General features: G+C 45.2%; 4 protein-coding genes and 1 long non-coding RNA gene across 9 annotated transcripts in view; 3 read left to right on the top strand and 2 right to left on the bottom strand.

Moving 5' to 3' along the window:
- LOC136945346 (uncharacterized) overlaps positions 1-27,199 on the bottom strand; it is a 174,428-nt gene that overhangs the window by 57,250 nt on the left and 89,979 nt on the right. The window lies entirely within an intron of this gene.
- rpl32 (ribosomal protein L32) lies at positions 3,108-5,100 on the bottom strand. The gene is made up of 4 exons (XM_067239115.1): positions 4,952-5,100; positions 4,176-4,276; positions 3,827-4,008; positions 3,108-3,279 (listed from the first exon to the last, which is right to left on the bottom strand). The coding sequence occupies exons 2-4, from the start codon at positions 4,269-4,271 to the stop codon at positions 3,150-3,152; spliced, it is 408 nt and encodes a 135-aa protein (XP_067095216.1). The 5' UTR covers positions 4,272-4,276; positions 4,952-5,100; the 3' UTR covers positions 3,108-3,149.
- Positions 5,320-10,204, top strand: ssuh2rs1 (ssu-2 homolog, related sequence 1). 4 transcript variants are annotated; one of them, XM_067239112.1, is made up of 13 exons: positions 5,320-5,940; positions 6,061-6,122; positions 6,968-7,066; positions 7,286-7,361; positions 7,555-7,610; positions 8,001-8,061; positions 8,200-8,321; positions 8,438-8,500; positions 8,628-8,710; positions 8,832-8,924; positions 8,994-9,099; positions 9,301-9,408; positions 9,524-10,204. In XM_067239112.1, exons 2-13 carry the CDS (start codon positions 6,066-6,068, stop codon positions 9,662-9,664), a joined length of 1,065 nt encoding a protein of 354 aa, XP_067095213.1. In that variant the 5' UTR covers positions 5,320-5,940; positions 6,061-6,065; the 3' UTR covers positions 9,665-10,204. The 4 variants fall into 4 exon arrangements, with proteins under 4 accessions (XP_067095213.1, XP_067095211.1, XP_067095214.1 ...); XM_067239110.1 differs by having other exon boundaries at positions 7,555-7,684; XM_067239111.1 differs by lacking the exons at positions 5,320-5,940; positions 6,061-6,122 and adding an exon at positions 6,584-6,778 and having other exon boundaries at positions 7,555-7,684.
- On the top strand, positions 10,694-22,344 carry LOC136946028 (DDB1- and CUL4-associated factor 1-like). Of its 2 annotated transcripts, none has more exons than XM_067240203.1 (25): positions 10,694-10,789; positions 11,449-11,569; positions 11,770-11,846; positions 11,927-12,000; positions 12,135-12,248; positions 12,332-12,469; positions 12,615-13,226; positions 13,603-13,704; positions 13,830-13,988; positions 14,120-14,299; positions 14,376-14,585; positions 14,784-14,953; positions 15,098-15,225; positions 15,332-15,567; positions 15,694-16,763; positions 16,942-17,140; positions 17,270-17,352; positions 18,414-18,498; positions 18,599-18,832; positions 19,014-19,107; positions 19,620-19,724; positions 19,836-19,909; positions 20,054-20,146; positions 20,245-20,500; positions 20,869-22,344. In XM_067240203.1, exons 2-25 carry the CDS (start codon positions 11,457-11,459, stop codon positions 20,922-20,924), a joined length of 4,662 nt encoding a protein of 1,553 aa, XP_067096304.1. In that variant the 5' UTR covers positions 10,694-10,789; positions 11,449-11,456; the 3' UTR covers positions 20,925-22,344. The 2 variants fall into 2 exon arrangements, with proteins under 2 accessions (XP_067096304.1, XP_067096303.1); XM_067240202.1 differs by having other exon boundaries at positions 20,866-22,344.
- Positions 25,024-27,199, top strand: part of LOC136946473 (dedicator of cytokinesis protein 3-like) — a 30,638-nt gene continuing 28,462 nt past the window's right edge. The window contains exon 1 of the mRNA XM_067240825.1: positions 25,024-25,060. Coding sequence (XP_067096926.1) covers positions 25,024-25,060 — 37 coding nt within the window. The remainder of the gene's footprint in view (positions 25,061-27,199) is intronic.

The following is a 27,199-nucleotide window of genomic DNA, read 5'->3' as shown; positions in this document are numbered from 1 at the left end:
TCTCTCTCTCAGCCAGGGGTGTGTTGGAGCAGTCACACACCCTCCCCTCATGGATGAAGTCACACCTCCTTCACACACATACATTCTCCCTCCCCACACACAGCATACAGACATTCACAGACACACTTAATCCTCAGCAAGACACAGTTATAGGCGATACACTCACACACACTCTAAATTTCCACACTGAACTATCCATACAATTAACACCCCCTGCACATTCATTATCACATGTACACAGTACCCAAGCACACATTTTTTACATAGAGGCATACAATACAAAGGCATACATCCATGGATGCCTACATCCATGAATCCAGCACTACTGTTACTACTCATTATATCACACCCACAGACAATATTAGTTGCCTGAACACGCACACAAACATGTGTGAACACAAATGTGTGTGCACAGACACATGCCTATACATGGGTGTCTACTCAAACAGCTCAGTGGCCAGCAAATGTCTGCTTCACTGTCTTTTATCTACAGAAATATCTTATTGCATTTTTCCTTCTATTATTATGTATATTGAAGTGTTTCTCTTTATTGACACCTATGAAATATTAGGAAACATTTACTAAAAAAGAAACAGTCGCAATAGGAGAAACAAGATGGAAGAGGAATCATGTAGCCATTTGACTGGAAAATAGCATGGAAAACAAAGATCATAGGTTTTCTCCTTCCTCTAATGTGCTGCAGTAGAGCCCAGTGTATCATGTTTCCTTCTCTGGGTAAGAGGGTCCCCCCTGCCCTCTGGCTCCCCTCCACTCAAACACAAAGTAGTGAGCATGTCGGCTGACCGACACAGCCCACACCTGTCCAGCCATTTGTCACTAACATAGCTAACATGCCTCTTTTAAGTCTGTGAGCAAGGAAATTGCTTCACAAATCACACAGGGGGGAAAAACACAAATGCTTGCCATGTCACCTCAGTCGGCGCAAATACATATTGATACCCGCATAAAGTAAAACAGTAATCAATTTCCATAAGTCAAATGCATGCTTCCCAATGTGTAGTGCAACTGTCCATCCTTGATCCTGAGAATGAATGTCCAAGACACATCAATTAATTATGAACAAACATTCAATCTTTCTCTCCATTGTAGCATGTAGCCTAATTAGTCTACTCTTCCAGTGGACAGAGTACTCTTTGGCGTATATAAATTCCTCTGAGAGTTTTGTCCCTAATACCCCATTTACTGTGTGAGTGTGTGGGCTTTCAGAGCGAGACTAATTAATTTCTGACAGTATGAGGAGGAAGGAAAGACAGGGCTGTGTGTTGGTTTGGGAAGAACCCAGGAGACCAGGGCAGAAAAGTAGGGTAACAATATATACTAGTGCTTCTTTAAAACTTAGGGTGCACAATTAACCAAGCAAAACCAAACTCTTCACAGGTTTCACTATCTGATACTTTTTCCAATTAGCCAGGGAAATGTGTTGCTAAACACAATAGCAATAAAAAAAATTAAGCAATAAAAAAATGAAGCAATAAAACACATCTCAACAAATCCAGAATGTTCTCACATCATAGTGACATAAAGTAGGATACATAACCATATACAGTATGAGATGTTTCCCTACATGCAACATAAGGTACTTTCTTAAAGCAGCAGCCATACTGCCACCTCAAGGTTACCAGCTGTAATTGCATAAATGCTTAATCCTAACAAACCTGTCAACATGAATCACTGAGTTACACATGAGGCAGAAGATATGAGTCAGTGTTTAAAGATTAGACACCACACTCACATTAAAATATCCAGATATCAGGTAGGTCAAATATAAATGAAAAATCACACCCACAGCCCTAGTGCAAAGGATTATTTTAAGCATTAAACAGCAGTTTGTTCATATACTGAACATGACTGGATTAAAAGGAAAATGGATAGTATTTTAGACCCAGTACACCCAGCCAGCAAAACTGGCTACATGTGTCCTGTGTCTTCACAGTGTTAGTTTCTAAAATGTTTCTTTTCACTATGCTTGTGAAATTATAAACAGCACATCACTGATGGCAGATCAAACAGATACTCTAGTCTACAGGACAGAATGACCATTACCCATAAGATTATCAAGCATGCATGACACATCTCGACTGCTTTATCAACCGCAGCATCCTCACCTTTGGTCCTTCCTCTGATGACTCCAAGCCGGCACCTGAGGGAGAAAGAAAACATCCTCCGTCTGCTTCCTGCAGCCCGTGGTCCTTTCCTCCTGGAGTCTGTCTGAGGCAGGGCAAAGGTGAAAGTCTTAGAGTTGCTACATCCCTTTCCAAAAACGACTCTGGTGGCCATGTTCCTTGCCTAGATCTTTTCTTTGTTCCTTTCTCTCGCACAGCCTCAGTCCTGCTGTCCACACAGCTCACACCCTAACTGGAGGTCTTCCAAAGCTGTCAGGTGCATCAAGGTCAGTCTCAACATGATAGAGCATCACAAGTATAAGAGGGAGACAGGTGTAGGGACTTAACTCATCAGCCACACGTATCTCCATAATCACGTCCTTTTCCTCTTGTTTCGTGTCCGGCACAAAGGAAACAGCTGAATGTATATTTCGCTTTTCTGGCGTCTAATAAGGGCAGATGGAACAGTGCTGATGGCTGCAGAGATGACACAGCTTGCCAGACAGAATGCAATGGAAACTTACTCCCTGGGAAGCTGGCTTAAGGCTACGCAGGGAACTGAAGGCAGTACAAACAATTGGATAGGTACTTTTTTTTTTTACTCAAACAATCACACAAAACAAACAGAAGACTCATCTCACCTAAACAGGAATACTTCAGTCTTATCAAAATACTAATTAAGTAGTGATGAGTTAAGGTATACGGTACTTTCAGAATTTTTGTAGATGGAAAACACATAACTAAATTCTAAGTGTTTCGGTTATGACATAAGCAGCCTGGATCACCACAGGGAGCTGGCATGGAGGGTACCACAAACTTAGGCCCTCAACATACAAACAAACCATGCATGTCATGTACACACTGCAACCAGTAGAAAGGAAACACATTTCAACATTCAGAGTGTAATGTTAATTTCCCAACAAAATCACAGGTGACAGAACATGACATGCTTTGAAAGTTGATTACAAAAAATACTAGACAAGATTCAAATTTTTAAGTTGTTTTATTGACAATATAATGGCTAGATCACTCGTTCTCCTCACTGCGGAGCCTGGCGTTGGGGTTGGTGATCTTGATGGCAAGCTGGGCTGCCCTCTCCACAATCAGCTTCCTGTTCTTTGAGGAGACGTTGTGGGCGATCTCTGCACAATGGGTCCTAGGCAGAGACAGGAACATTGTGAAGGTTAGACATGATGCAGGTATAATAAAACACTAGCATTTAAAAGATTGAGTGGTGGACATAGCAGGAATATGGGGTTGAGAAAGAAAGCGCCAATTTAATTTCTAAATGCCAGCACAAAATAAACTTAGGTAAACAACACAGCCGCATTGTCTAGTTTCAGTTCAAAGGAGACAAGAGGGACATGAAGGACCGTTAAGCTTCCAACTGTGGATTGAACCAGGACAATATGATCCTAGGGTCTGACATGTAAACAGAGCATTAACTATTGTAATGATGGAAAAGCTTTACTTTGGCCTCAGTCATTCCTCACAATTAATCTGTTCTACTACATCACATCTTGCAGACAGTAGCACATAGATCCTCTCAATGTTATAATCCTCCACTCCATTAAGATTACGGAATTTGACATTGGTTTTGACCATCAAACACCACTTTAGCAGGTTAGTTGCCAACTATACTCAATGCTTTTTGGTTCTTATATGATTAAGGTTTACCAAAAAATGAATAAACAAGAACTTACTTGTTGCTCATCATGAGGACCTCAAGCTCCTTGATGTTGTGCACCAGGAACTTCCTGAAGCCAGAGGGAAGCATGTGCTTGGTCTTCTTGTTGCTGCCATAACCGATGTTGGGCATCAGCATCTGACCCTTGAACCGCCTGCGGACCCTATTGTCAATACCTCTGGGTTTACGCCAGCTTTTCTGGAGGGAAAAGAGCAAGTTTAAGGTTATAGATTTATTTTCCGTCAAATCTGATAAATTGTGTATGTCCTAGTTTGCCATTGTCTGGGACTGTATAGAAAGAAAAACTTAGAACAAAGCTAAAAGGACTACCAACACTTGAACTTAAGTTTGAGAAGAAAACTTACAGCAATCTTGACATATCGGTCAGACTGATGGCGAATGAACTTCTTCGTCCTCTTTTTAACAATCTTGGGCTTGGTGAGAGGTCTGAGGGCTGCCATGGTGACTGAAAGATGTAATTGGAAGAAAAATATTGGCCACAGGACAAGCAAACAACCTCTATTACTCAAGAAACATGTCTTGATATTGCCAAATAGCTACACATTTCAATCTAGTGGCATCAATTGCATCCTTCCTAAGATGCAGTCAGACTTACAGGACTTTCACATATTTAGAGTACATCACAACACAAGTTATATCAACTAGAACGGCACTAGTAGCCCGCTTTCTTTTGCAGGCCGTCTCCTGCATAATGCTAGCTAACGTTAGCTACGGTACTCACAAGCTATGGTAGGCTATTTATTGAGCTAACTAGACTATGTTGCTAAGGTATCGACCGTGACAGTAGATTTGCGGTTCATGTAATATCAGGAAGCCAACTACGCGTTGTCAGATAGGAGTTCATTTCACATTTCAAGGTCCTTCTGACAGTGAAAGCAATTCCGTTAGTGAACAGTCTGTGTGTGGTGGTTATAGCTAGACGAGTACGCTCCTCAGGCAATGGCTGAGATGCTTTACATGGCACTCATGGAGTCGATCAAAACAGAGGAGTTTGCCCCAAGAATAACCGATCAAAATGCCCATTTGTAACACATTTCGAGCACAAAACATGACTCTCATATGTTACTTGTTTTGAAAAACCTTCTAAAAAGATAGATGGACATAGATTTAAATCACTCACCCGCCGGTGTGAACTGAAAAGAGACTCAGCTTCAGCGGAAAGGGAAGAAAAGGGCTTCCGGAATTGTTGCAAAGCACTATGGGTACGGCGCTAGAGAATTACAAGAAACAAATCCTTCGTGTAAATATGAATCCGTCTTGAAATATATTCTATATCTGACAAGTGGTGCATTCTAAATGAATAGAAAGTAGGCTACTGTGATAGATGTAAAGTGACGAGTGCAAAAAACACGAGTAAAAAATAATAATATAAGCTCAGTGAGTGAACGAGATGAGTTATATCAGTGCAGAATTCAGAATCAGAATTGTTTTTTATTCGCCATGAAAGTTTGCACAGACAAGGAATTTACTTTACAACGTTCCTTGCTCATGGAACCCTCTGGCCTTGGTGCAGAATAAAGAAAATCTTCCTTGTAGGCTATAACCTACATACACTTTACTTCATTCCAGTTCTCATTCTCAGTTAATATTTCATCCTGTCAAAAACTAATCTAGAAGTCGCATGGGATATACAATTGAAAACCTTTGAAAAACCATTTGATACGGTAGGCATATAGTCTATAGGCTGTTTTATGGTTTAAAAAAGGGTAGTTCTAACTATATAGGCTACTCCTTTATGGAACTTGGTTTGAGTTGCTAACCTTTTTAATTATGTTATTGTATTTTAACCTCCTCCCATATCATGCGCAGAGAGCCTCTGTATAGCGGAAATGTTGCGACGAGCCCTAACTTTGAGCTGCGTACTAAATTAAGTCTTTAACGTGTTGATAAACTGAGAATTATTATTATTATTTACCTTTTGTTATAGCATACTAATGAAGAGAGCCTACGTCTGAAATAGGAAGCGTTTGGTATCAACTCAACCTGTTGAGATTTTGAACTGTTCTGAGGCTATACTCTAACTGAAAATCACATGATCGTAGCGCGTTTTATATCCTAACTTGTTTTTATAAATCTATATGGGAATATGGCGGGCACAGCATCTGTAAGGTGAGTAATCTATTATAACGGAGGTAGCCTATTGTTTTTTCAGTTTGTTTGTTTCATCTTTTTCGTTTACAGTTCCGTTAAGTTTTGGGTTCTAAGATCGGGACTTCATTTTCTTTACAGTGGTTATGGGGCTTGCGGAATCAGTAATCCTGGATATTTACCAGCAACGGATGGGCCACCAGGTAAACTAACCTATCTAATTTAATCTATAACTGGACCATCAGTCGATTTTTCGTTAATTTATTTTTTTCTTGCAAATCAAACACCTGGGTCATTACTGAGATGTCATCCGAGGTTGCGACAAAAAGCACATTCCATAAACTATGTTGTTGGGAGTGCAGGCAGGCTCTCAGCAAGCTCTCAGAGATAACTCGTCACACCCGGAAAGTCTACGTTTACATTTAGTCATTTAGCGGACGCTCTTATCCAGAGCGACTTACAGTAAGTACAGGGACATTCTCCCCCGAGGCAAGTAGGGTGAAGTGCCTTGCCCAAGGACACAACGTCATTTTGCAGGGCCGGGAATCGAACTAGCAATCAGATTACTAGCCCGACTCCCTAACCGCTCAGCCACCTTACTCCATCGTTTCCGGGTGTGACGCGTTATTTAGCGCCATATAAAGTTTAGCAATAGTATGATTTGAGCCAAAAAAAAGCATTTAGTACTACTTAAAACGTGTACTACCTCAATTAACTTTTTTGCACATTTTCAGACTTTTGTAGGCTGGATGTGACTTATGCATATTTAGTGATAGGCTCAGGGTTGTTAATTTGCTGGTTTACACACATCAGTTCAAGTGGTTTTGCTACCAACAATCACATCATATGGAGGGACAAGGTGAGTCACACATATAAGTTACATTTACATGAGGTTGTTATAGGGTAAGTTATATGGTTAACATCCTTTTTATTGAACTATTGTAAGCTGTACAGAAAAAGGAAATGTATTTAAAAGCATGTTGATCACTTTTCGTCTGTATTCCTGACAGTGTTTCCAATCCGTAACTGGTTGGTCTTGTTCTTTCAGAATTGTTTGCTCCACCGACCATGCCAAGCCCCAGTGCTCCCCCAGCCAGTATGTTTGACAGTGTGCCTGGTTATGAAGGAACAGTGTCCGGGGGTGGAGGTACAGAATGCAGCCGAATGGCCATTGTTGGCACACAGATTATGATACAAGGTTACACTTTAACTAAATGACTGGTAGTCATAAGGGATGATCACCTTTATCCCCTCTTCATGAAATCAAGGCCGTAGCCATGGAGTCAACATGGTGGGTATGTATTATGATTACAGCCTTGCATGAAACCCTCGAGCATGAATGTGTTTCCCTGCATGTTTACTTCAGGTGGGTTCCTGCCTCCCCCAATGCCCTCCTTCCCAGTTCCTCGGCCTGAGCCCGTACCCTCTCAGCCAGACTGGAAGTAAGAGCCAGACTTGTGTTTTCTAATTGCGTTGTTGACATATAGCCATATAGAATACATGGTTATGTATTCATCTGATCACTGATTAATTTGTTTCCGATCACTTTCTTTTTACTTTTATTAATCTACTCTATATAATTGACTAATGATATTTTTGTGCTTATTTTGAACAATTATGTTATGTTCTTCAAAGTATTCCTTCTATCACTGAAGACCAAGCCAGGGAAGCTCTTACCATGTTTGTATCCAGTAAGTGCTGCTACAATTCAGCACCAGTCAAGGATGGTGTGATCACCAACATGGAGGCATTCAACACATATAGGGTAGGAGGGCTCTGTATTACCTCTAAGTCAAAAGTGGTCAAGCAAACAGAATGGCTGTTTTCACTCACAATATTATGGTCACATCAGCTTTAGGCTCTCACATACATGTCTTACAACAATGCTGCAACATGGGCATTATCTAATTCGACTTCAACTAGATACAGGTGTAGCCTGAGCCATTCTACAAGGCGATAGTTTAAATAAATACACTAGATGGCAGCAGAGTTTCAGATATGAAATCATTTGTCAGGTCTAGGGCATTACTGATATCCTTGGCTAAAGTTTGTTTTTAGCCTTTTTTCTTTTCTTTTGTAAGTATCGTCTGGAAACCTATACTGAGTCTAGATCGACAGAGTGGAGTCATCAGCCATACAATGGTACTGTAATATACAACTGGGTGTTGGTTTAACTCTGTAATCCAAGTATTCTACAGAACTGTGAAACGTTAATTGATGCGTTTCATAATTTAAAAAATAACTTGCTTTCTAAGGGACATTTGAAAATATACATTTTAGGACAACCAATTGATGCCTACTCCCAACCATCCCCTGGGCCTTGGGAAATTGCTGCGAAAACCCCCAGCTTCTTTCGTGATGAGAAGCAGGTGATCAAGGTTCCTTACACCTCATCTGTGAAGGTATTTGTCAATATAATTGGCTTGACTTATTTTTAAATTTGCAATCATTATGTGAGATACTCAATTATTTGTGTGGTGTGTTGTGCTTACTTGATTACATAAAATTCAATCAACAGAACTGTCATGCCTGCGTTGGAATGGGACGAACTCCATGCACAGACTGTGCAGGTGCTGGAAGTGTGAGTGACTACTGCAATATATAACTTTTTAAACATGGATCAAAATAAGTGCAGCAAATATTTAAATATTTAAAATCTAGGACTGGATGCTATGATACCTACACTGTTCCTTTCTTACCATGTTTAGAAAGTCTGCTGGGTGTGCAATGGCTCTGGCCAGCGCCACGGAGAGGACACATGCCACCATTGCAGTGGGAGGGGAAGGGTGAAGTAAGTATGAGTGACAACCAAAGCATTTAAGTGCTTTCAGAGACAGAATAGTGTGAACAAGTTTCATAATTAATTTTCTGTATTGTTGGCCTTTTTTTGTATTTGTTCTTTGTCATTACAGTTGTAACTTTTGTCATGGGAAAGGGTCAAAGGAATGTAAAAGCTGTCATGGCCGAAGACAGCTTTTGGTGTTCATCAACCTAAATGTGAAATGGTAAGAAGGCAAAAAGGGAATTTGTTTGGATCTAGTAGACCTTTGTCTTCAAGTTTGTGATTGTTCCAGGACCAATAACACTGAAGACTATGTGGTGGAGCAGTCAAGTGGATTGCATGTGGCCAACCTGAGCGGTGTGTCTGGAAAGGAACTATTCAGGGACACTCAGTATATGGTAAGAAAAATGTGTACTGTATCTGCTTGGAGCAGGAATAGATAAATGTTTGAAGATTACCTCTGACACTAAATTAATGTAGAATCTTGACCTTATCTTGCACTCCATACGCCATTGTATCGGGGTCACTTGCATATTGTTTGTACAAATTGTTGCCATTATTTCTTATAATAAGAGTAGGATTCCAACTGTGTTGTGCAGGTGTACCCAGTAATGGGATTCCCAGACCATGGAGTGGTAAATGCTGCAGAGCGCCTAGTCAAGGATCATCAGGTCAGATACTCCCAGACGTCACGGATTTTACAACAGGTGATTTATTTTTTATGATCTTCATTTGTATGTAATAATGTATCTTTGTGTATGAATTTTGCTTCTGATTGAACGGAAATACATCTGTCTCCCCGATCTCTGTCCTCTCCCATAGCGCCAGATCATTGAGTTGATTCCTATCACGAAGGTGACCTACAACTGGAAGGGAAACTCGCACATGTATGTTGTTTATGGGAATGAGTTGAAAGTTAGTGCTGATAACTATCCAGCTACCTGTTGCTGCACTGTAATGTAACAAGCCTCTTTGAAACAGAAGAAAATGGTATACAAAGAACAGTATTTAGTTATATCAGCAGGAAGTAGGGATACACAACCACACATCAGTTCACATGTGTGGTTAGTAACACACCAACAGATTGCCAGTGTTTTATTAATAAAACCGTGTCTAATAATTACCACTACCTGTTGCTGCACAGTTACAAATGGTTTACCAATACAAGTGAAGGATCTATAGAGAAGGAGCTTTTAGCATATATAACATATTTCAACCTTACTTTAATCATACCTTGATTCTCTTAGTACTTAATACATCTAATGTATGAATGTTATTGTTATTCACTTACAATTGTTTACATTTTAAAATACAAATTGCTATAACTTGCTTTGTGCTTTAGGTAGGTCTATTTAGAATGATTATTCTGATTAAATTCAGAATTAATTCTGTAAATCCCATCAATATGCAAAATGTTTTTCTGTATAGCCTACTGCAAAAGTACTTTTCTAATTATTATTCATGTGGTCGTAAATAAATGTAAAATAAATTAAATAGTTTACCTTATGTTAGAGATTCCGTTTCATTCTTTTTCATTTTTGACCATAATAGTATGGTAATTTGGTTTCTGAACTGTGTAATTGTTATGTGTAGCTATGCACCGGAGTTCAGTGGCGAACCCTTTGCTACATAAAATGACTCATTTTCACAGCATTCATAACGTAAACAAAGCACAAGATTATAACCAAGTGGATACCTCGGTGAACTTTTTACATAATACCAGTAATATATCTTATTGTCTAAAAAGTTATTCATTTAGCAAATCTATGATAATAAACAGCCTAGTCAATGAAAGCGCACCGCAGGAAAACGCGTGATCCCCCCCCCCCCCAAGCAAACGTCATCAGAATTCGACATTTGTCGCTGAATTTGTGACGCGAGGAACGTGTTCGCCATAAACGATAATAAACCGTGAACAAGGCTGTGCTAAAAGTAGTGACAACGAGGGGGCTGTAAAGCCTTTGAGTTTGTATTGTTTTCAACAATACACATATAGTTAGCTTCATTTTTTGTAGGGTTTAGACAGTTATATTGTGTGCAAGGAAATAAACTCGGCAAAAGCTTAGGAAAACTGAACAGAAGAAGAAGGTAAAGTTGCTAGGCTAGTTGCGCTACACTAATAGCTAGCCTGTCAGCCCTAGAAGGCTAACGTTAGCTAGCTATTCAACAAAGCTAGCGCCGTCATTGATCCAATTTAATTGATTCGTCAACTTTAGCTAGTTGTACAGTTTGTCACCCAAAAACCATAACCTCAATTTAGTCAGTATGGCTAGTGTTTGCAGTGTAGTGCAGCGATATGTGATATATGCTAACCTAGCTACGGAACACTGAACGTAGCGATCGTACTGACACATTGACACCAGTCACTATCCCACTACTGCCTTCGCTTATACCTGGCCACAGTAAAGAAGCTAGCTGGTCAGCATGCTATGCCACAGGCCATGTTCCGTACTAAATTACTTAATGGTAGACAATAGTCCAACGTGGATCTGTATGAAACGGAAACGTATGCTGCTCAGACTTGCAGGACAAGAGAAGCTGTATCGCGGGTTTTTCAGACTGAGCTATGCATATGACTACATCACCTGTTGACAGTTGAAGTCCCTATGGTGCACTGCAGCTGTGTGTTGAGGAAGTAATGGTATTAGCGGACATATCTGCTTTATATACGCAAGGGATTTACAACTACGTTCTTTGGTCGAGCTGGTGAAATATATTTTCTGTTATCTTATAGTATCTTTTTGTAGGCCGCGCCATGGCGTCAGCATCTGCCAGTGTGGATTCCAAGGCAGAGCTGACTGCTTTGCTGGAACAGTGGGAGAGGGAGCAACAGGGCAGCACACAAGACCTGGTCAATATCCTCACCAAGTGAGTTTGTTACAAGTGATTTTCACATTCTTACCCAGTAAGAGTGTATGAATAAAAATAAGGACGGGAGTAGGTTTGCAGAAAATGCACTGGACACTTGTTTTACAACACACCTTGTTTTGATACAATTCTAGTTGTACCAATGAAAGAGTTGTATAAAGCAGTGCGATACATAGCTTAATGTCACATTTTATTTTCAGAATCTCAGAGTTGGTGGAAAGGGAAACGGAGGAATACCATAAAGCTGATCCGGATCCTTTTGATGACAGGCATCCTGGTATGGCAGGAGAGTTATTTTAACAGCATTATTGACATTGTTGCTAACTAAGTGTCTTAACATCCCCATCTTCTTTTCAGGGAGAGCTGATCCAGAGTGTGTTTTGGGACACCTTCTCAAGATCCTTTTCAAGAATGATGATTTCATGAATGCAGTGAGAAGTTATTGCTGGCTTAGTGAATTGTGTATACATTTCAAATAGATGTAAACATGTTAGGGACATAAACACCATTGCACAGTGCGATGCACACAGTTGATCTGAGTTGCTGGTTTCCTTTGCCTACCTAGCTGGTGAACAGCTATGTGATGACAAGCAGAGAGTTCTCTCTCAACACGTCCGCCTGTCGCCTGCTGCAGAACATCATGCCCGGCCTTGAGACAGCTGTGGTGTTTCAGGAAAAGGTATGCAAAGAAACGGTGTGCAGTTGACAGTGTCACTATGTTGACCAGAATTCTAACAGGATGTGTGTGCCTCTGTGTGACAGGAGGGCATCGTTGAGAGGCTGTTTAAGTGGGCCCAGGAGGCTGAACAGCCCCTAAGGATCTATGCCACAGGCCTTTTAGCAGGAGCCATGGAGAACCAGGACATCGCTGCCAACTACAGGGAGGAGAACTCTGTTCTGGTCAGTGTAGAAATGCTTCTCATTTACCCTCATGCCTCCTGTGTCTTTGAAAGGTAAACGAAGCAACAGAATTTGCTGCGTTGACTCATAGTTGTCTATATATTTTTTTTGTCAGAGACTAACCTCTGTCTTTCTGTCTCTCCAGGTGCCTCTGATGTTGCAGCGCCTACGTGAGCTTCAGGACAAGGATGCTGTGAACAGAAGGGAGTTTAAGAGGCCCAGCCCCCGGAAGGCCTTGGGTGAGCCTTTGCTTCCTCTGGACGAGGAGACCGTTGACGGTGGTTTCGAGGACGGCCCCTTCACCCTGGGCAGGAACGGGCCCGAAAGGGACGAGAAGGGACCAGACGAGGTCAGATCGGAAAACGTGTTCACCGCCCGCGAGCCTGCGAATGACCTGTCTTTCCACCTTGCCTCTCTTCACAAGACCAGCAGCCGTGCCAACTCCACAGATAAAACCATGATGAAGCCCGTCTCTGCTCCTAACTCCCTGATGCACTGTGACGTCTCTGACGGAAGGGCAGAGGGGAGCAGTCACCTGAAGAGGAGGGCAGAGAGGGAGAACGGGCGCAAGGCCAAACAGAAGCTGAACTTCTCACTGCCTGAGCCCGAAAGAAACTTTAACGAGCTGTCCAATAGCAGCTGGTCTGAAATGAGTCCATGGGTGATTGGGAACAACTATCACCTTTACCCTCTGACCCCAGAGATAGAGCAGAGGCTCATCCTGCAGTACTTGACTCCCCTGGGGGAGTACCAGGAGGTGAGCAGTCAATCACATGTTTGGAGGTTGATCCTAAGGTGGTAGTGCCACCCTCAGTTGGCTAGCTATGCTTTCAAAATTCATTTTGAATTCCTTACGAGTGCATTTAAAATTCAATGGCTAAAATAACATGGAGTCTTGAGACTGTCTTGCTCTCATGAGTTAAACCTTACCTCTACATGTCAGTGTACTTGTAGTGTTGTAACATGGATATTTTACATGAAAAACCTATTTTGGGGCTGTCTTGTGAGTATGAGGACCACAGACACACACTCTAAACAAACTAAAGCTTTAGAACTTATCAGCTAGACAGTTGAACATTTACAGTTTTATCGTGTGGATTTTTATTGACACCCCCACCCTTTTTTCCGTATAGCTCCTGGCTGTGTTCATGCAGATGGGGGCTCGAGAGCTGCTCATGCACTACATGGACCTAAAGCAGACCAATGACGTACAGCTCACGTTCGAGGCTCTCAAGGTACCTTTCCTGCCCACTCGCCTTGACAGGCTCCAAAATGCCTCCAGATTTGGTCATTCATAGCGAGTTTCGTCCTGTGAAAGGCTTTTAATTGGATACTTTTTGGAATCCCTTTCTCCGTCCAGTACCTGGCCTCTCTGCTCCTGCACAAGAAGTTTGCAGCAGAGTTTGTAGCTCATGGGGGTGTTCAGAAGCTGCTGGAGATCCCCAGACCATCCATGGCTGCCACGGGGGTGTCTCTCTGTCTCTACTACCTGGCCTACAACCAGGATGCTATGGAGCGGGTACAATACCACACACATCCATTATATACACATCATTCATACATCAAAGCTTAGTATATATTATATTTGTTCTAATATAAACAATTGTATGTTGTGTGTGTCCGTGTCCTGTGTTTGTCTGTGCACCCCAGGTGTGCATGCTTCCCCATTCGGTGCTGTCTGATGTGGTGGGCTACACCCTGTGGCTGCTGGAGTGTTCTCACGCGTCAGGCTGCTGCCACGCCACCATGTTCTTCTCCATCTCCTTCTCCTTCCGAGCCGTGCTGGAGCTCTTCGACAGGCAGGACGGCCTCCGTCGCCTCGTCAACCTGGTATGAACTCTCTGGTTGTGTGTGTGTGTGTAGTTGTGTTGTTTTGTCCGTGTGTTTTACCGTTACCCGTTTCCAGATCAGCACGTTAGAGATCCTGAACCCTGAGGACCAGGGGGCTCTGCTGAGCGATGATGCCATCTTCTCCAGCAGGCAGACTGCCAAACACACCTGCATGGCCCTGCGGAGGTACTTCGAAGCCCACCTGGCTATCAAAGTGGAGCAGGTCAAGCAGTCCCTGCAGCGGACTGAAGGGGGCGCTCCCATCCACTCCCAGCCTTACTACAAGGTAGGTGGGGGGAAGCGGCCAGCTTATGGGATTGCATTTCCCCCACATTTAGTTACATTTAGTCATTTTTTAGTCATTTAGCAGACGCTCTTATCCAGAGCGACTTGGCCAGTTCAGTCTTCGTAATAATGTAGCGTTTGACCTCACTGTAGACTGTGTCAGGTCACCACTGATCAGCCCGTTTGCCATGTCCCCCAGGCGTGCAGCTACACCCACGAGCAGGTGGTGGAGATGATGGAGTTCCTGATTGAGTACGGCCCAGTGCGGCTGTACTGGGAGCCAGCAGAGGTCTTCCACAAGCTGTCCTGTGTGCAGCTCCTGCTGCAACTCATCTCCATCGCCTGTGACTGGAGGACCTACTACGGCAGGTAGGGACATGTCCTAACTCTCTCTGATCAACCCCTGTGTGTGTGTGTCTAGGATTAATAAGTTGCGGGATATCTTTCATGGATTTCCTCGCTTGGACTGATACCTTGCATCACAGTATTTCGGATGGATTTTTTCCTCCACAGGAGTGATACAGTGCGCTACGCCCTGGACATCCTGAGCATCCTGACTGTGGTGCCTAAGACCCAGCTGCTGATGGCTGAGTCTGTGTCGGTGCTCTCCGACGAGGGGGGCGCCACAACCTCCATCGTGGGTACGTCCGCTGGGCCCGCCACAGGGGGTCCCTCCAGAGACACAGCACAGGGCCTTGGTGTCGCCAGTGGAGAAGCACTAAAGGTCTTGTCCCGGTCTCCCCTCAGGGATGAGCATAGTGCTGTTGGTGGCGGAGGGGGAGGTGTTCGTGAACGACGCCGAGATCCAGAAGTCGGCCCTGCAGGTGGTCACCAACTGTGTGTGCGCCCCTGACAAGCGCATGTCCAGCATCGGCAAGTTCATCTCGGGCACGCCTCGCCGCCGCCTGCCCCAGCAGACCAAGACCAGCGAGAGCGTGCTCACCAAGATGTGGAACGTGGTCCAGTCCAACAACGGCATCAAGGTAGGGGGGGGAGGCAGCTCTGGCCCACTGTCAAACCTAGTGAGCCACACACTGCTCAGTTGCTAGTTTAGATTTCTACAGCGATTCGTCAAATCCACTGATGCCCTGGTTTGTGCTGCCACGCAGGTGCTGCTCTCCCTGCTGACGGTGAAGATGCCCATCACGGACGCAGACCAGATCCGGGCCCTGGCCTGCAAGGCGCTGGTGGGCCTGTCTCGCTCCAGCTCCGTCAGGCAGATCATCAGCAAGCTGCCCCTGTTCAGCAGCGGACACATCCAGCAGCTGATGAAGGAGCCCGTGCTGCAGGACAAACGCAGCGAGCACGTCAAGTTCTGCAAGTTTGCCGCCGAGCTCATCGAGCGGGTGTCTGGGAAGCCCCTGCTGATCGGCACGGACGTGTCTCTGGCCTGGCTGCAGAGGGCCAACGTGGTAGCCCAGTCGAGGATATCCTTCCCTGAGAAGGAGCTGCTCCTTTTGATCAGGAACCACCTAGTGGCCAAAGGCCTGAACGACACGGCCACCATCCTGACCAAAGAGGCCGACCTCCCCATGGCTCTTCTGTCCCACCCTTCCTCCAGCACCTTCCCCCCCGTCACTGTCCCTCCTCCCCCTGTTTCCCCCGCCACCGCCCTTCCCCGCACCCCGCGGCTGGCCAATGGGGTTGCGGCACGCCTCGCGAGCCTCGCCTCCCATTCGTCAAGCCCACTGTCGGTCCACCCCCAGCCCCGCCCATCTACATCGCAAGCCCTCGTCGCTCCTCCCTTGTGTCCCTCCACGTCCGGCCCTCACCAGAGCAACGGCTCGCCCCTCATCGGGCGGATCGTGTTCACGCGGGAGCGCCCGTCGCCGTGCGGCGTGGTGAGCTGCAAGAAGCCTCGGGTGCTGAGGCAGAAGTCCGACCACGGGGCCTTCAGCCAGAGCCCCGCCATGAAGAAGCAGCTGGACCGACACCTTCCCTCCCCCCCCGCCCTGGACAGCATCATCACCGAGTACCTGAGGGAGCAGCACGCGCGCTGCAAGAACCCGGTGACCACCTGCCCCCCCTTCTCCCTCTTCACCCCGCACCAGTGCCCCGAGCCCAAGCAGAGGCGGCAGGCGCCCACCAACTTCACCTCCCGGAACACGCGCAGGGTCGTTTACCCCAAATACGGAGGGGTGGACGGGGGCTGCTTCGACAGACACCTCATCTTCAGCAGGTGAGGCCCCGAACCGCGCACGTCTGGAACGCTTTCGTGGGCACGGTGGATCTAGGTTGTCTCCTTGCAGGCAGGGCGCCTGTTTCTTTTTTTCCCATCATAAGGGATGAAGAAATCGTCCTAGTTTCCACTTTGGTGACGGGTCCCCACCCCCTCTCTCGCCCCCTCCTCTCCCCAGGTTCCGGCCCATCTCGGTGTTCAGGGAGGCGGATGAGGACGAGAGTGGCTTCATGTGTTGTGCCTTCTCAGCCCGCGAGCGCTTCCTGATGCTGGGCACGTGCACGGGCCAGCTCAAGCTCTACAACGTGTTCACGGGGCAGGAGGAGGCCAGCTACAGCTGCCACAGCTCGGCCATCACTCACCTGGAGCCGTCCCGGGTCAGTAGGATCAATACCCGGCGCCTCGGGGCCACCTCTTTGGTGCCCCTCTTATTACTGCGGCCGGTGCGTGCCCTTATTGATCTTATTGCCCTTATTGATCTGTTGTTTATCTGGTCTCCTCATTAGGACGGCTCTCTGCTGCTGACGTCGGCGTCGTGGAGTTTCCCTCTGTCTGCGCTGTGGGGCATGAAGTCAGTGTTCATCATGAAGTAAGTGACAGCTCTGACCCCCAGGAGCACAGCTCTGACCCCCCAGGAGCACAGCTCTGACCCCCCAGGAGCACAGCTCTGACCCCCAGGAGCACAGCTCTGACCCCCAGGAGCACAGCTCTGACCCCCAGGAGCACAGCTCTGACCCCCAGGAGCACAGCTCTGACCCCCCAGGAGCACAGCTCTGACCCCCAGGAGCACAGCTCTGACCCCCAGGAGCACAGCTCTGACCCCCCAGGAGCACAGCTCTGACCCCCCAGGAGCACAGCTCTGACCCCCCAGGAGCACAGCTCTGACCCCCAGGAGCACAGCTCTGACCCCCCAGGAGCACAGCTCTGACCCCCCAGGAGCACAGCTCTGACCCCCAGGAGCACAGCTCTGACCCCCAGGAGCACAGCTCTGACCCCCAGGAGCACAGCTCTGACCCTCTTATATAGACACAGAGCCGGAGGACATGTCCCCTCATTCTCCTATAGGAAGATCACCAAGCTGCCAGGCTGACTCAAACAATGTGGAAACTGTGCTTGTGAGCAGTGAGGGTTGTTCAAAACATCCCTGGCCCAAATGATCAGGTTTTCACAGAGTAGACTGCTTTGTATAGGGACTGTTCTTGCCTTTTGTGTGGTTTCCTCTTCCCAGTGGTACAGCTGCTCCATGCTATTGGGAGCTGGGAGCGGACATGCTGTTTAATTATGCACTCTTAACTGCCCCGGGGCTGAAATCTTCACTTGATGGAACACAGGCAGTGGCTCATTCCCCCACAGTTTAACCAAACTACACAGGGATTTGGGACTGAGTCAGAGCAGCGTTCTGCTGTCCTCATGTAACTCGTCTGGCAACGTGATTGAAAACATTTTAGCTTTACTTTCATCTGATGGAAGAGAAGGTTTTTCAATAAGCAGTGTTCTGTGGAGTTGACTAGTCCATACTCCATGCTAGCAAACACTAATGCCAAATAATTAATCACGAATGTGTTCAACCCAGCTAGTGTTGTTCTCTAACTCCACCAGGATTTGAAAGGACCGTCAGAAAATGTATTAAAACATGCTTTTTGCCTCTAGGCATTCCTTCCTAGATGACCATTACGTGGAGTTTAGTAAACTATCGCAGGACAGAGTCATCGGCACAAAGGAACACATCGCTCACGTAAGTACCCCGGCTCGTCCCAGAAGCACAGATATGAAAACCCCCCACATCGCTTCTATCGACCAGGTCAGTCATCGAAATCTTCCTTTGGCCTTCCTAGATCTACGACATCCAGACAGGCCTGAAGACGCTGACCCTGAACAACCCTGACCTGGCCAACAACTACAAGAGGAACTGCGCCACCTTCAACCCCACAGACGACCTGGTGCTGAACGACGGCGTGCTGTGGGACGTGCGCTCGGCCCAGGCCATCCACAAGTTTGACAAGTTCAACATGAACATCAGCGGGGTGTTTCACCCCAACGGCCTGGAGGTCATCGTCAACACGGAGATTGTATCTTTCATGTCACATTAGTAAGGGGGGGTGGGGGGGTAAAGATTTTTTGTTTTTACTTCACTTAAAAGCTCGTTTTGCCCCAGGGTTATAAATGTATGTGTTGTGTATTGATGATGTCAGCTTTAGTTTACAGCCATATGAAAGCTAAGAGTTATGTAGTCCTTAACAGTCATGTCAGTGGGACTTGCGGACCTTCCACCTCCTCCACACTGTCCCAGCGCTGGACCAGTGCAGGATCGTCTTTAACAACAACGGCACTGTGATCTATGGAGGTAGGCCTCATCCCTCTTGGGAGAGAACACCGATTTGGAAGCTTTCACATGTTCAGCCCCTGCGTGAGGGAGAGGGCTTCTGTGGGAGAAGTGTGTGTGTGTGTGTGTGTGTGTGCGTAATAACGTTTGGCAGCTCCAGTGTGTTTGTGTGTGTCTTGCCGTGCTGGAGGCTGTGTGTCTGTGGGGCCGTGTGGGCAGGGAGAGGTGTGAACAGGGCCTGTAGAGGTGTGCGTTTCATGCCACCAGGTCCTGCTCAACCATATGGGCAGGAGGCTCAGCACTGGGCTGGCACTTGGGGGACCAGCTGGTTCACACAAGCTCACTGTCAGAGCCATGTGTGGGACCGGCTCCACATGAGCAGCCTCCGTCCATGTGCCTGCTCATGTCTGGGTCTGCTCGCTCTTTATGCAACTGGTACCATGTATCTATCTGGCCATCAGTCTCCATCCCTACTGTGACCAGTGGAGGAGTTCTCTGCAGCCTGTTAACACGTGTGTGTGTGTGTGTTACAGCCATGTTACAGGCTGACGATGAGGATGACATGATGGAGATGCAGATGAAGACTCCCTTTGGCTCCTCTTTCCGGACCTTCAACGCCACAGACTACAAACCCATCGGTGAGGCCAACCTCACCCAGCCCTAGTTTGAGCCTTAGCAGGTCATAACGCGGTGTGGCGTTCAGTCCCAGGTGGATGAGGTGGTGACTGACCCCCTGTTTGTGTCCACAGCCACCATCGACGTGAAGAGGAATATATTTGACCTGTGCACAGACACGAAAGACTGTTACCTGGCTGTGATTGAGGTGTGTCTCTAGTATCTGATACATGTGTCAATACAACGGTGTCTGTTCTGTCAGTGGTGAACAGAGCCTAAGAGGGCCGGGCGGCTGACATCGTACTGGACCGGTTTTCTGTCTGACCCTTCCCTCCCCCCCCTCCCCCTTCAGAACCAGGACTCTGTCAACACAGACACTGTGTGCAGGCTGTACGAGGTGGGCCGCCAGAGACTGGCGGAGGAGGAAGAGGATGAGGAAGATCAGGTCAGGCTCTTCACCTCCGCTCACCCCGGCATGAGCCGCATAGCATCTCTCCGCCAGGCCTTTGTCATCATCCTCTCTCTCTCTCTTCCTTCCGCCAGGAGGACGACGACCAGGAGGAGGAGGACGACGATGACGACGAGGACGACTCTGACGAGGACCTGGACACGGACCCCCTGATCGCAGAGCTGGAGAACGACAACGGGGGCGAGGAGGACGAGGAGGACGGCAACGACGACTTCTCCCCCTCCGACGACGAGGAGGTGGCTCGTCTACTGGAGGAGGACGACGAGGACGAGGACGACGAGGATGACTCGGACAATAACGAGGAAGATGTGGACCTCGCAGCGGACAACAGTGAGTCTTGGTTTTGCCGACGTCGTCCGCAGTCTCAGAAAGACTCGGAGATGTGATCCCACGCAGGGCTGAAGTTCGTCTTATGTTTTGATGATGTTTGATCAGGGCATTTGAAACAAAAGGTCACATCTCACCCGAAAGAAAAAAACAATGTTATGTTGTACTAGTGTATTCCAGAGAGAGAGAAAGAAAGATTGACAGAACTGAGAGAAAAGGGGAGAGATGGATGTGGAGAGCGTTCTCACTCTGAGGACATTCGGTTTTTGACTCTGCATTTTTATGCCAACGCAGTGACTTCTGCAGTATTCCCTGCCTGTTCTTTTCAACCCTCTGAACCTCTGTTTGCTTTATGTCTGTCACCCCAGCAGACAGCTCTGACAACTCATACCTTGAAGATGACATCATCCTATCCCTGAATGAGTGAGCTGCTGTCAGGAGCTGGGACAGAGGAGCTGGGACAGCGAGGACTGCGCCCCTGGCACGGCGCTGTGGGGACACGTGTGACACGGTTAGACAGACGGAGGAGAGCACTGCCAGTTCAACTGTTGGAGGCATTAACCCCTGAAGCAGGGGACCTGGGGAGGAGTGGACAGGAGGAGTAAGAGGTGCCAAAGGAGACCTCCTCACAGACCAGAGGGAGGACATCCTGGAAATGTGCAGAGTCCTTGAGGAAGGATAACCAGATTAGTATATGATATAGTTTTCTATGACATGGTGAGCTTTGTGGGTTTAAAAAAGAAAAAAAGGAAAGGAAATGAAAAAAAAATCTGTTTATGGCCTAATTTTCCAAGGTTATTTTATATTTTCATCTGACAAAGGAGTTCCACCTTTTGAACCCTTTGACCCCTTTGACTTTCCTCATTTCTGTCCATTTTTGTCCAACTAAAATAGACCGGATTTGTGAGGGATGAGCTGTCTCAGATTCATCTCTGCCTCCTCGCATATGGCCAGACATGGACTGACGTGTGGCGTTAGACACTCTCTGTAGCACGCACACATATGCACACGTTGCCAAGCGTCTAGCCCAGTGGAGCCAAACAGGACACATCCTCAGGGGCACCTCCACTCTACCAACATGTCACCATACAAATGTCCATGACCAAAATGTCACTACAACGTGCCATCAAGACATATTGCCTCTGTGTTTCACTGTAGTCATAGGAATGGAAGAAATATGGTGCTCTTAAAAAACTGTACACTCGATAATGAAAGTGTAAAACTGCTGACTTGAAGTGGGCCTATTGTTGGTACATGACATGACAAGGCCTTAAAGGTTGCCTTCCATTATTTAGTTGATTTTCAGTGATGAACAGCGTATGAATTAGGCTTTAATTGATATTGCTTCAGTGGACCTCAGGGCCGTGTTCTGATAGAGAGGAGCATAGGCTTTATTTTCCGTTGAGTTGTATACGCATGGTGGGTGTTTTGAAAATTACAGCAAGCCTTTCTTATGCTTCATTTTACGCCACACATTGTGTTTTTTTTTTGGTCTTATCGAGTGCCAGAGACAGAAGTTGAAAACTGCATTTGACACAACTGGTGCAGATTACAGTTGGTTTGCAGAGGTGGTTTGTTTTCATGTTGCTGTTGGATACTGATAGGCGGCTTGAGAATCTGTTTGAGGACAGCATGATCATCAAGCCATAACTTCTACAGTATGTGTTCACAACATGGCTTGCCAACATCGTAAACATTTTGTGATTGCTGTAGTTTATGGTTTTTGGATTGTTTGATATAATTTCAATATTTTGCCACCTCTGGTCTCTCTTTCATGTTGAGATAATTAAAAAATGTTGCTGTACAAAATGTATCAAAAGTATTTTTACTATAAATAAAATGAAAAGTCAAAGCTTTTTGTGTGTTTGAGTAGTCCTTGAAAATGCCTATTCTTTACATTCTTCAAACAGCCATCATTCAGTTGCTGTTATTGTAGCATCTCTGCCCACATACAGCCAGGAGTTCATGGTTGCATCAGACACACAATATTCAGAAAGCTGTAAATCTCTGTAGGACTTGAAACTTGTTTTTTTGGAGTATGACATGAGTACACTGGACATGTTTGTATAGGATTTATTAGAAAGCAGAACTCTGCATGTTCATGGCTAATATATGTATGCATCACATGGTACCTTATTTATAGGGATAATCTATTCACAGCTCTGTTGGGTAGTTTCTGAAGGTTATCATCAAATAGGCATGTTGCCTTCCCCAGACAAAATAATAATAGTGCAAAACACTAATATGTAAAGTATTTTGATGAAATCTGATATGGGGAGAGACACTGATGAGTGTATTTGAGCGTGGGAGAATTGGAGTGCTTATGTGAGAGTGAGTGTGTAGAACACTGGCAAGACTGAGAGGATGGATGTGTTATTCTGTCTGTGGGTAATAGTGCCAGTGGAGGTGATCATGTCTGTAGAGTGTAGTGGGAGTGTAGGAGACAGATCCTGTGGACATGTAAGGGTGTGTGTCTGTCTACAGTAAGATTGTTATGCTTAAGACAGGCAGAGGGGATTGTGAGAGATATTTTGTTATATAGGTATTGTGTGTGTGTGGGAGAGAGAGAGAGGAAAAGGGTGAGAGAAGCAGATTGAAGGGATGTGTGAGTAGATGATTGATGAGAGGACTGGATGGGATTCTTATTACTACCTCCTCTGGCTCTTATTGTCTGCTGGAATGGGGAGTGTGGAAACTGATAGCAGCTTTCACAGTGTTAGGCAACCACAGTGCCCCATGCCTCCTTCTCACAGCCTCTCGCTCTCAGCTCGTGTACTCTGCCATGCCAGCTCAAATACATCAAAGAGAAGGGGCCCTAACTTAAGGGGCCCTGCTTGCTGCTGACAGGTTTCTATTTTGGAAAATTCGCATTAGCTCGAGTTAGCAGGCTGCACAGTTTGTGTCGAGTAGGAATCAAATGTCAACTAAATGTTTACTTTTTTTTTTTTTACTGCAAATGGTAATGATTTAAGAATCATATTGAAATGATAAATAACCTCAGACTCAACCAGCTGTATGTGTGTTCAAAATCCCACCCACTGTATTTCTTTTAAGATAGATTGGGGCGTGGGGGGGTGTGTGTGGGGGGGGTGGTGGTGGGGGTAAATAGCTATCATTACATTGTTGGATTCTGCCCCCCCTCCCACTCTCCATCAAACTCACCGGACACTAAATCACTGTTTACTGTGAAATAGAAACCGAAATAGAGAAAGTGACATAGAAACAGATAGGCATGCTAAAATCTGTATTTCATCACTGAGGCAATCCTTGGGTCTTTATAAACTCTAATCTAAACCATCTCAGGTTGTCAATTAACCTATGTCCATCAATGTGTCACCTGGTTGAAAACAACAAATCACAAGTCAAGTGCACTGGTCATGGAGTGCATTTGATTTTATTGCCAGTGAGCCCTAGATGCTGTTGGTTTGGTCAGTCAGGAGCACATAAGATGTACAGGTGCAATGCTATAACATTTTTATGACATGCTCCACCAAATTGCCTTTTCAATAGCATGTGGATTAATTTATTTTTCTATTTGTTTGTAATGGACATGGATATGGTATATCTGGGTGTATTTTTTTTAAAGTTTTTTAGTGAGTTATAGGACCAAAATGTATACTTAGACGGTTCAATAGGCCCATAGAAACACTGACTGCAGTCAGTAAAGGACAGCACATACCTACCAAAGGATACCTGCATCCTGTGACTGCATGACATGTTAGGGAGTCGGGAAAGAATGCCTCTGATGTAAAAAGCCATAGACTTATTGGTGCAGACCCGAGGCCGCAGATTAAATCAAGAGGCACTTTGTCACCGTTTCTAGAAACCTGCCTGGTCGTCTCAACGCACTTGGATTGGATGCATCCGCCATGGCATTGTATCTGGGAGTGCAGTATAGATTTGCAAATACTTGACACATCAGTGTTGACAAATGAGTCATATGAGGACCATGGTGATGGCGCAGTTCATGGTATATTGCAGTTAACTCATATTTTCTGGCACCCCAAGACCAGTTTGGACCGGCAAACGATATTCCGATTGCTAATGACAGCCTATGGGTTTTGACTCAACCTCGCCTCCAACAGCCAATACGGCGTAGGCTATAAGATTATAGTCGATTAAGAACTGACTGGAGCGATAGGCTAATCACCATCTGGAAAATAAATTAATAATTTGTTGAAAAAACTATTCACGGTCCAGTCGAGATGTAGCTGCTGCTGCAATAATAGGCTAGCGTTCGGATATTAGATTACCGTGTGTGTATGTGTGTGTGGTAGGTAGGTGGACACAGACTGCATCAGACTGGAGACACGGCGCGGCGAACACACCGGGAGATAATAGAACAGGGTCTCTACATCGGTGGTCCGTTAATACATCGTTTGATAACGATTTATATTAAGACATGTAGTTCGATGCAAGGAACAGGCCGTACATTCACCATAGTTTTAATTTAGCAGCATCTTTCCACGGTATCGACAGAATGTGGCTTCATCGTCTGGAGGGAAAATAACCCAAAAAATCCAAATATGTGGATACCGACAGAAGAGGAGAAAATCGGAGTTGGTAAGATCTTTGTGTCGATCATTTGCTCGTTTTCAAAAAAATAATCATTAGACTGCCACTCGTCTCGGCATGATTTTCATTTGAGTCTGTAGCATAATTAATAATAGGAAGCATACTGTTTTAATCTTTAGCTATGATATATTTTAATATAACCAGACATCTCAATCAGTTTGATTATAACCTATGAAGGTATAGGCTAATAATGGCTGAATACTTCCCAATGATGCCTGAGATGGCAAATCATTGCGTGGGTGATATCCTATTAGTCCTTGCCTCACTGTTACTATTGGCTTTTTAAATAAAAGACAATAACCGAAGGCTATTCCTCTTATTCGTGTTTCATTCTAGGCATTTTGGGGTTTTGGTGTTTGAAATGCGTCAGTAGTATTGTAGCCTATGTAGTTAAGTGTTATTTGATTTGAGCATCACATTTGAAAAGGCGATTCATGTTGAAACCACGAGGGGGCAATGAGATTGCGTTCCTCCAACAGGTGTAGACTGTGTTTAGAGTCAGAGCAGCAGGCTATGCGTAACCTACCTGTAGACTAAGAAACATGCTTCAGCTTTAACTGTTGAGTTCAATAAAAAAAGTTTCACGACCACAGCATCACCCCCTTCATCCCCATGAGTATCTTCTGTGGATCGTATACATGCAACCTTAAGCCTATTCGAACCAACGATAAACAGTAGATATTTCTGCGCAATTTTCTAGGCTTTTGAATGAGTCATGTTGAATCTGTTGTGTCTCTCTGTGTGTGTCACACACGCACACTATCCTTATTGCTTTTTCAATGATGCATTGAATTGTTTCGAAAAGGGTGACGATAGGCACCACATCATGGTGACTACTCTGGCTTCCGAGAAATCGATAATTGTATCCGAGTTCGAGAAAATCCCTACATGTTTGGCAAATGCGAGTGAAGCAACAGTTACACTGCTGTTGGCTACCCCTGCAATCTATCCTTCAGCGTTTTAGCTTACCACTGTCCATGGTGCTGAAGGGATAACATTCAGGTGAACAGGCCCGACCATTAATAATATCAATTGTGCATTATTATGTTCCTTTAGTAGCATAATATCATTCAGTAGACACAATTTGACATTGATTAGTGTGGGCTGTAGTTAAAGTCAGAAGTTGTTATACATGGAAGTGTCATCCTTGATTGGAAGCATCCTTATATAGCACTGCAATGATCTATATGAAGCTAAAGTAATTAAAAAAACATAGGGTTTTGAAGTATCACACAAGGATAATATATTTATTACCTATCACCTACTGTTGGAACCTCTTATATACCGCCAACCTGACAGCTCCCATTTTGCTGTCCACTGATATATATTTATAGCCTAATTTTGTCTGTCTTATCTTAATGAGCTCTGACAAACAGAAGAAAAAAACATTTAGAGCCCACCTCATCCAATCTTATTGCCTTTATAACAATCACACTCTAATTACCGTTTGCTAGGTCTCTTTGTATTGGAAACAAGATAATGAATTGTCACTGGCTTTGTTCTCAAACAGTAGAACAGGTCAGAAGTACCCTGATTCGGATATGACTAGATAGGTATTTGTTTAATTACATAACTTAAGGCTTCACTTGGCCCCATTAGAGAGTGCACTGACCAGCCCTTTGCCCTGCACAGCAATGTGGATGGAACACATGCTACACAGCAGTCCAAGAGTTAATGGTGCAGCATTGAAACTCAATCACTAAAAGGTAAAGGTGAACAGTCTTTTAGTCTGATAATAGCTGTAAGCACCACATATACATCTTATATCTAGCTTTGAGTGGTATTTGAGAGATTAGCATCGTTAAGCATGATTTCTTCCTAGGTTTAACCAATAATACAACCATGGACAGGACACAGACAGCCAGTGTGTGTGCTTGTTTGTTGGTGGGCTGCAAAAGGTAATGGAAGGTACTGAGGGCGTCACTGGCTGGTCAGGTGACCATCATACTGCAGATGGGCTCCATAGTCAGACAGACATGGCACAGTCCTGGAATCAGAACTGACAAAAACCTCCCCTGTTCCCATTTCAGATATCATTAGGTTAGCAAGACCTGAGTGAGTGTGCATTCAGGCCATGTAGAGAAACATGACTCACTGGGCGAAACCCAAAGAGCGTTGTGTAATTTG

The sequence above is a fragment of the Osmerus mordax genome, chromosome 7 (assembly GCF_038355195.1).
Source record: "Osmerus mordax isolate fOsmMor3 chromosome 7, fOsmMor3.pri, whole genome shotgun sequence".
Taxonomy (NCBI): domain Eukaryota; kingdom Metazoa; phylum Chordata; class Actinopteri; order Osmeriformes; family Osmeridae; genus Osmerus; species Osmerus mordax.
Note: the sequence above shows the minus strand (reverse complement) of the source record. Positions and strands in the feature narration are given on the sequence as shown.

Excerpts from the sequence above, each read along its gene's own strand:
- LOC136946028 (XM_067240202.1), top strand. The coding sequence starts at position 11,457 with ATGGCGTCAGCATCTGCCAGTGTGGATTCCAAGGCAGAGCTGACTGCT. Across the intron at positions 13,705-13,829 it reads TCACGTTCGAGGCTCTCAAG|TACCTGGCCTCTCTGCTCCT; the intron begins GTACCTTTCCTG and ends TTCTCCGTCCAG. Across the intron at positions 16,764-16,941 it reads AGACACCTCATCTTCAGCAG|GTTCCGGCCCATCTCGGTGT; the intron begins GTGAGGCCCCGA and ends TCCTCTCCCCAG.
- rpl32 (XM_067239115.1), bottom strand. The coding sequence starts at position 4,271 with ATGGCAGCCCTCAGACCTCTCACCAAGCCCAAGATTGTTAAAAAGAGG. Across the intron at positions 4,009-4,175 it reads ACCGATATGTCAAGATTGCT|AAAAGCTGGCGTAAACCCAG; the intron begins GTAAGTTTTCTT and ends TTTTCCCTCCAG. Across the intron at positions 3,280-3,826 it reads GTCCTCATGATGAGCAACAA|GACCCATTGTGCAGAGATCG; the intron begins GTAAGTTCTTGT and ends GTCTCTGCCTAG.
- ssuh2rs1 (XM_067239110.1), top strand. The coding sequence starts at position 5,918 with ATGGCGGGCACAGCATCTGTAAG. Across the intron at positions 7,067-7,285 it reads AACAGTGTCCGGGGGTGGAG|GTGGGTTCCTGCCTCCCCCA; the intron begins GTACAGAATGCA and ends TGTTTACTTCAG. Across the intron at positions 8,322-8,437 it reads CTTACACCTCATCTGTGAAG|AACTGTCATGCCTGCGTTGG; the intron begins GTATTTGTCAAT and ends TTCAATCAACAG.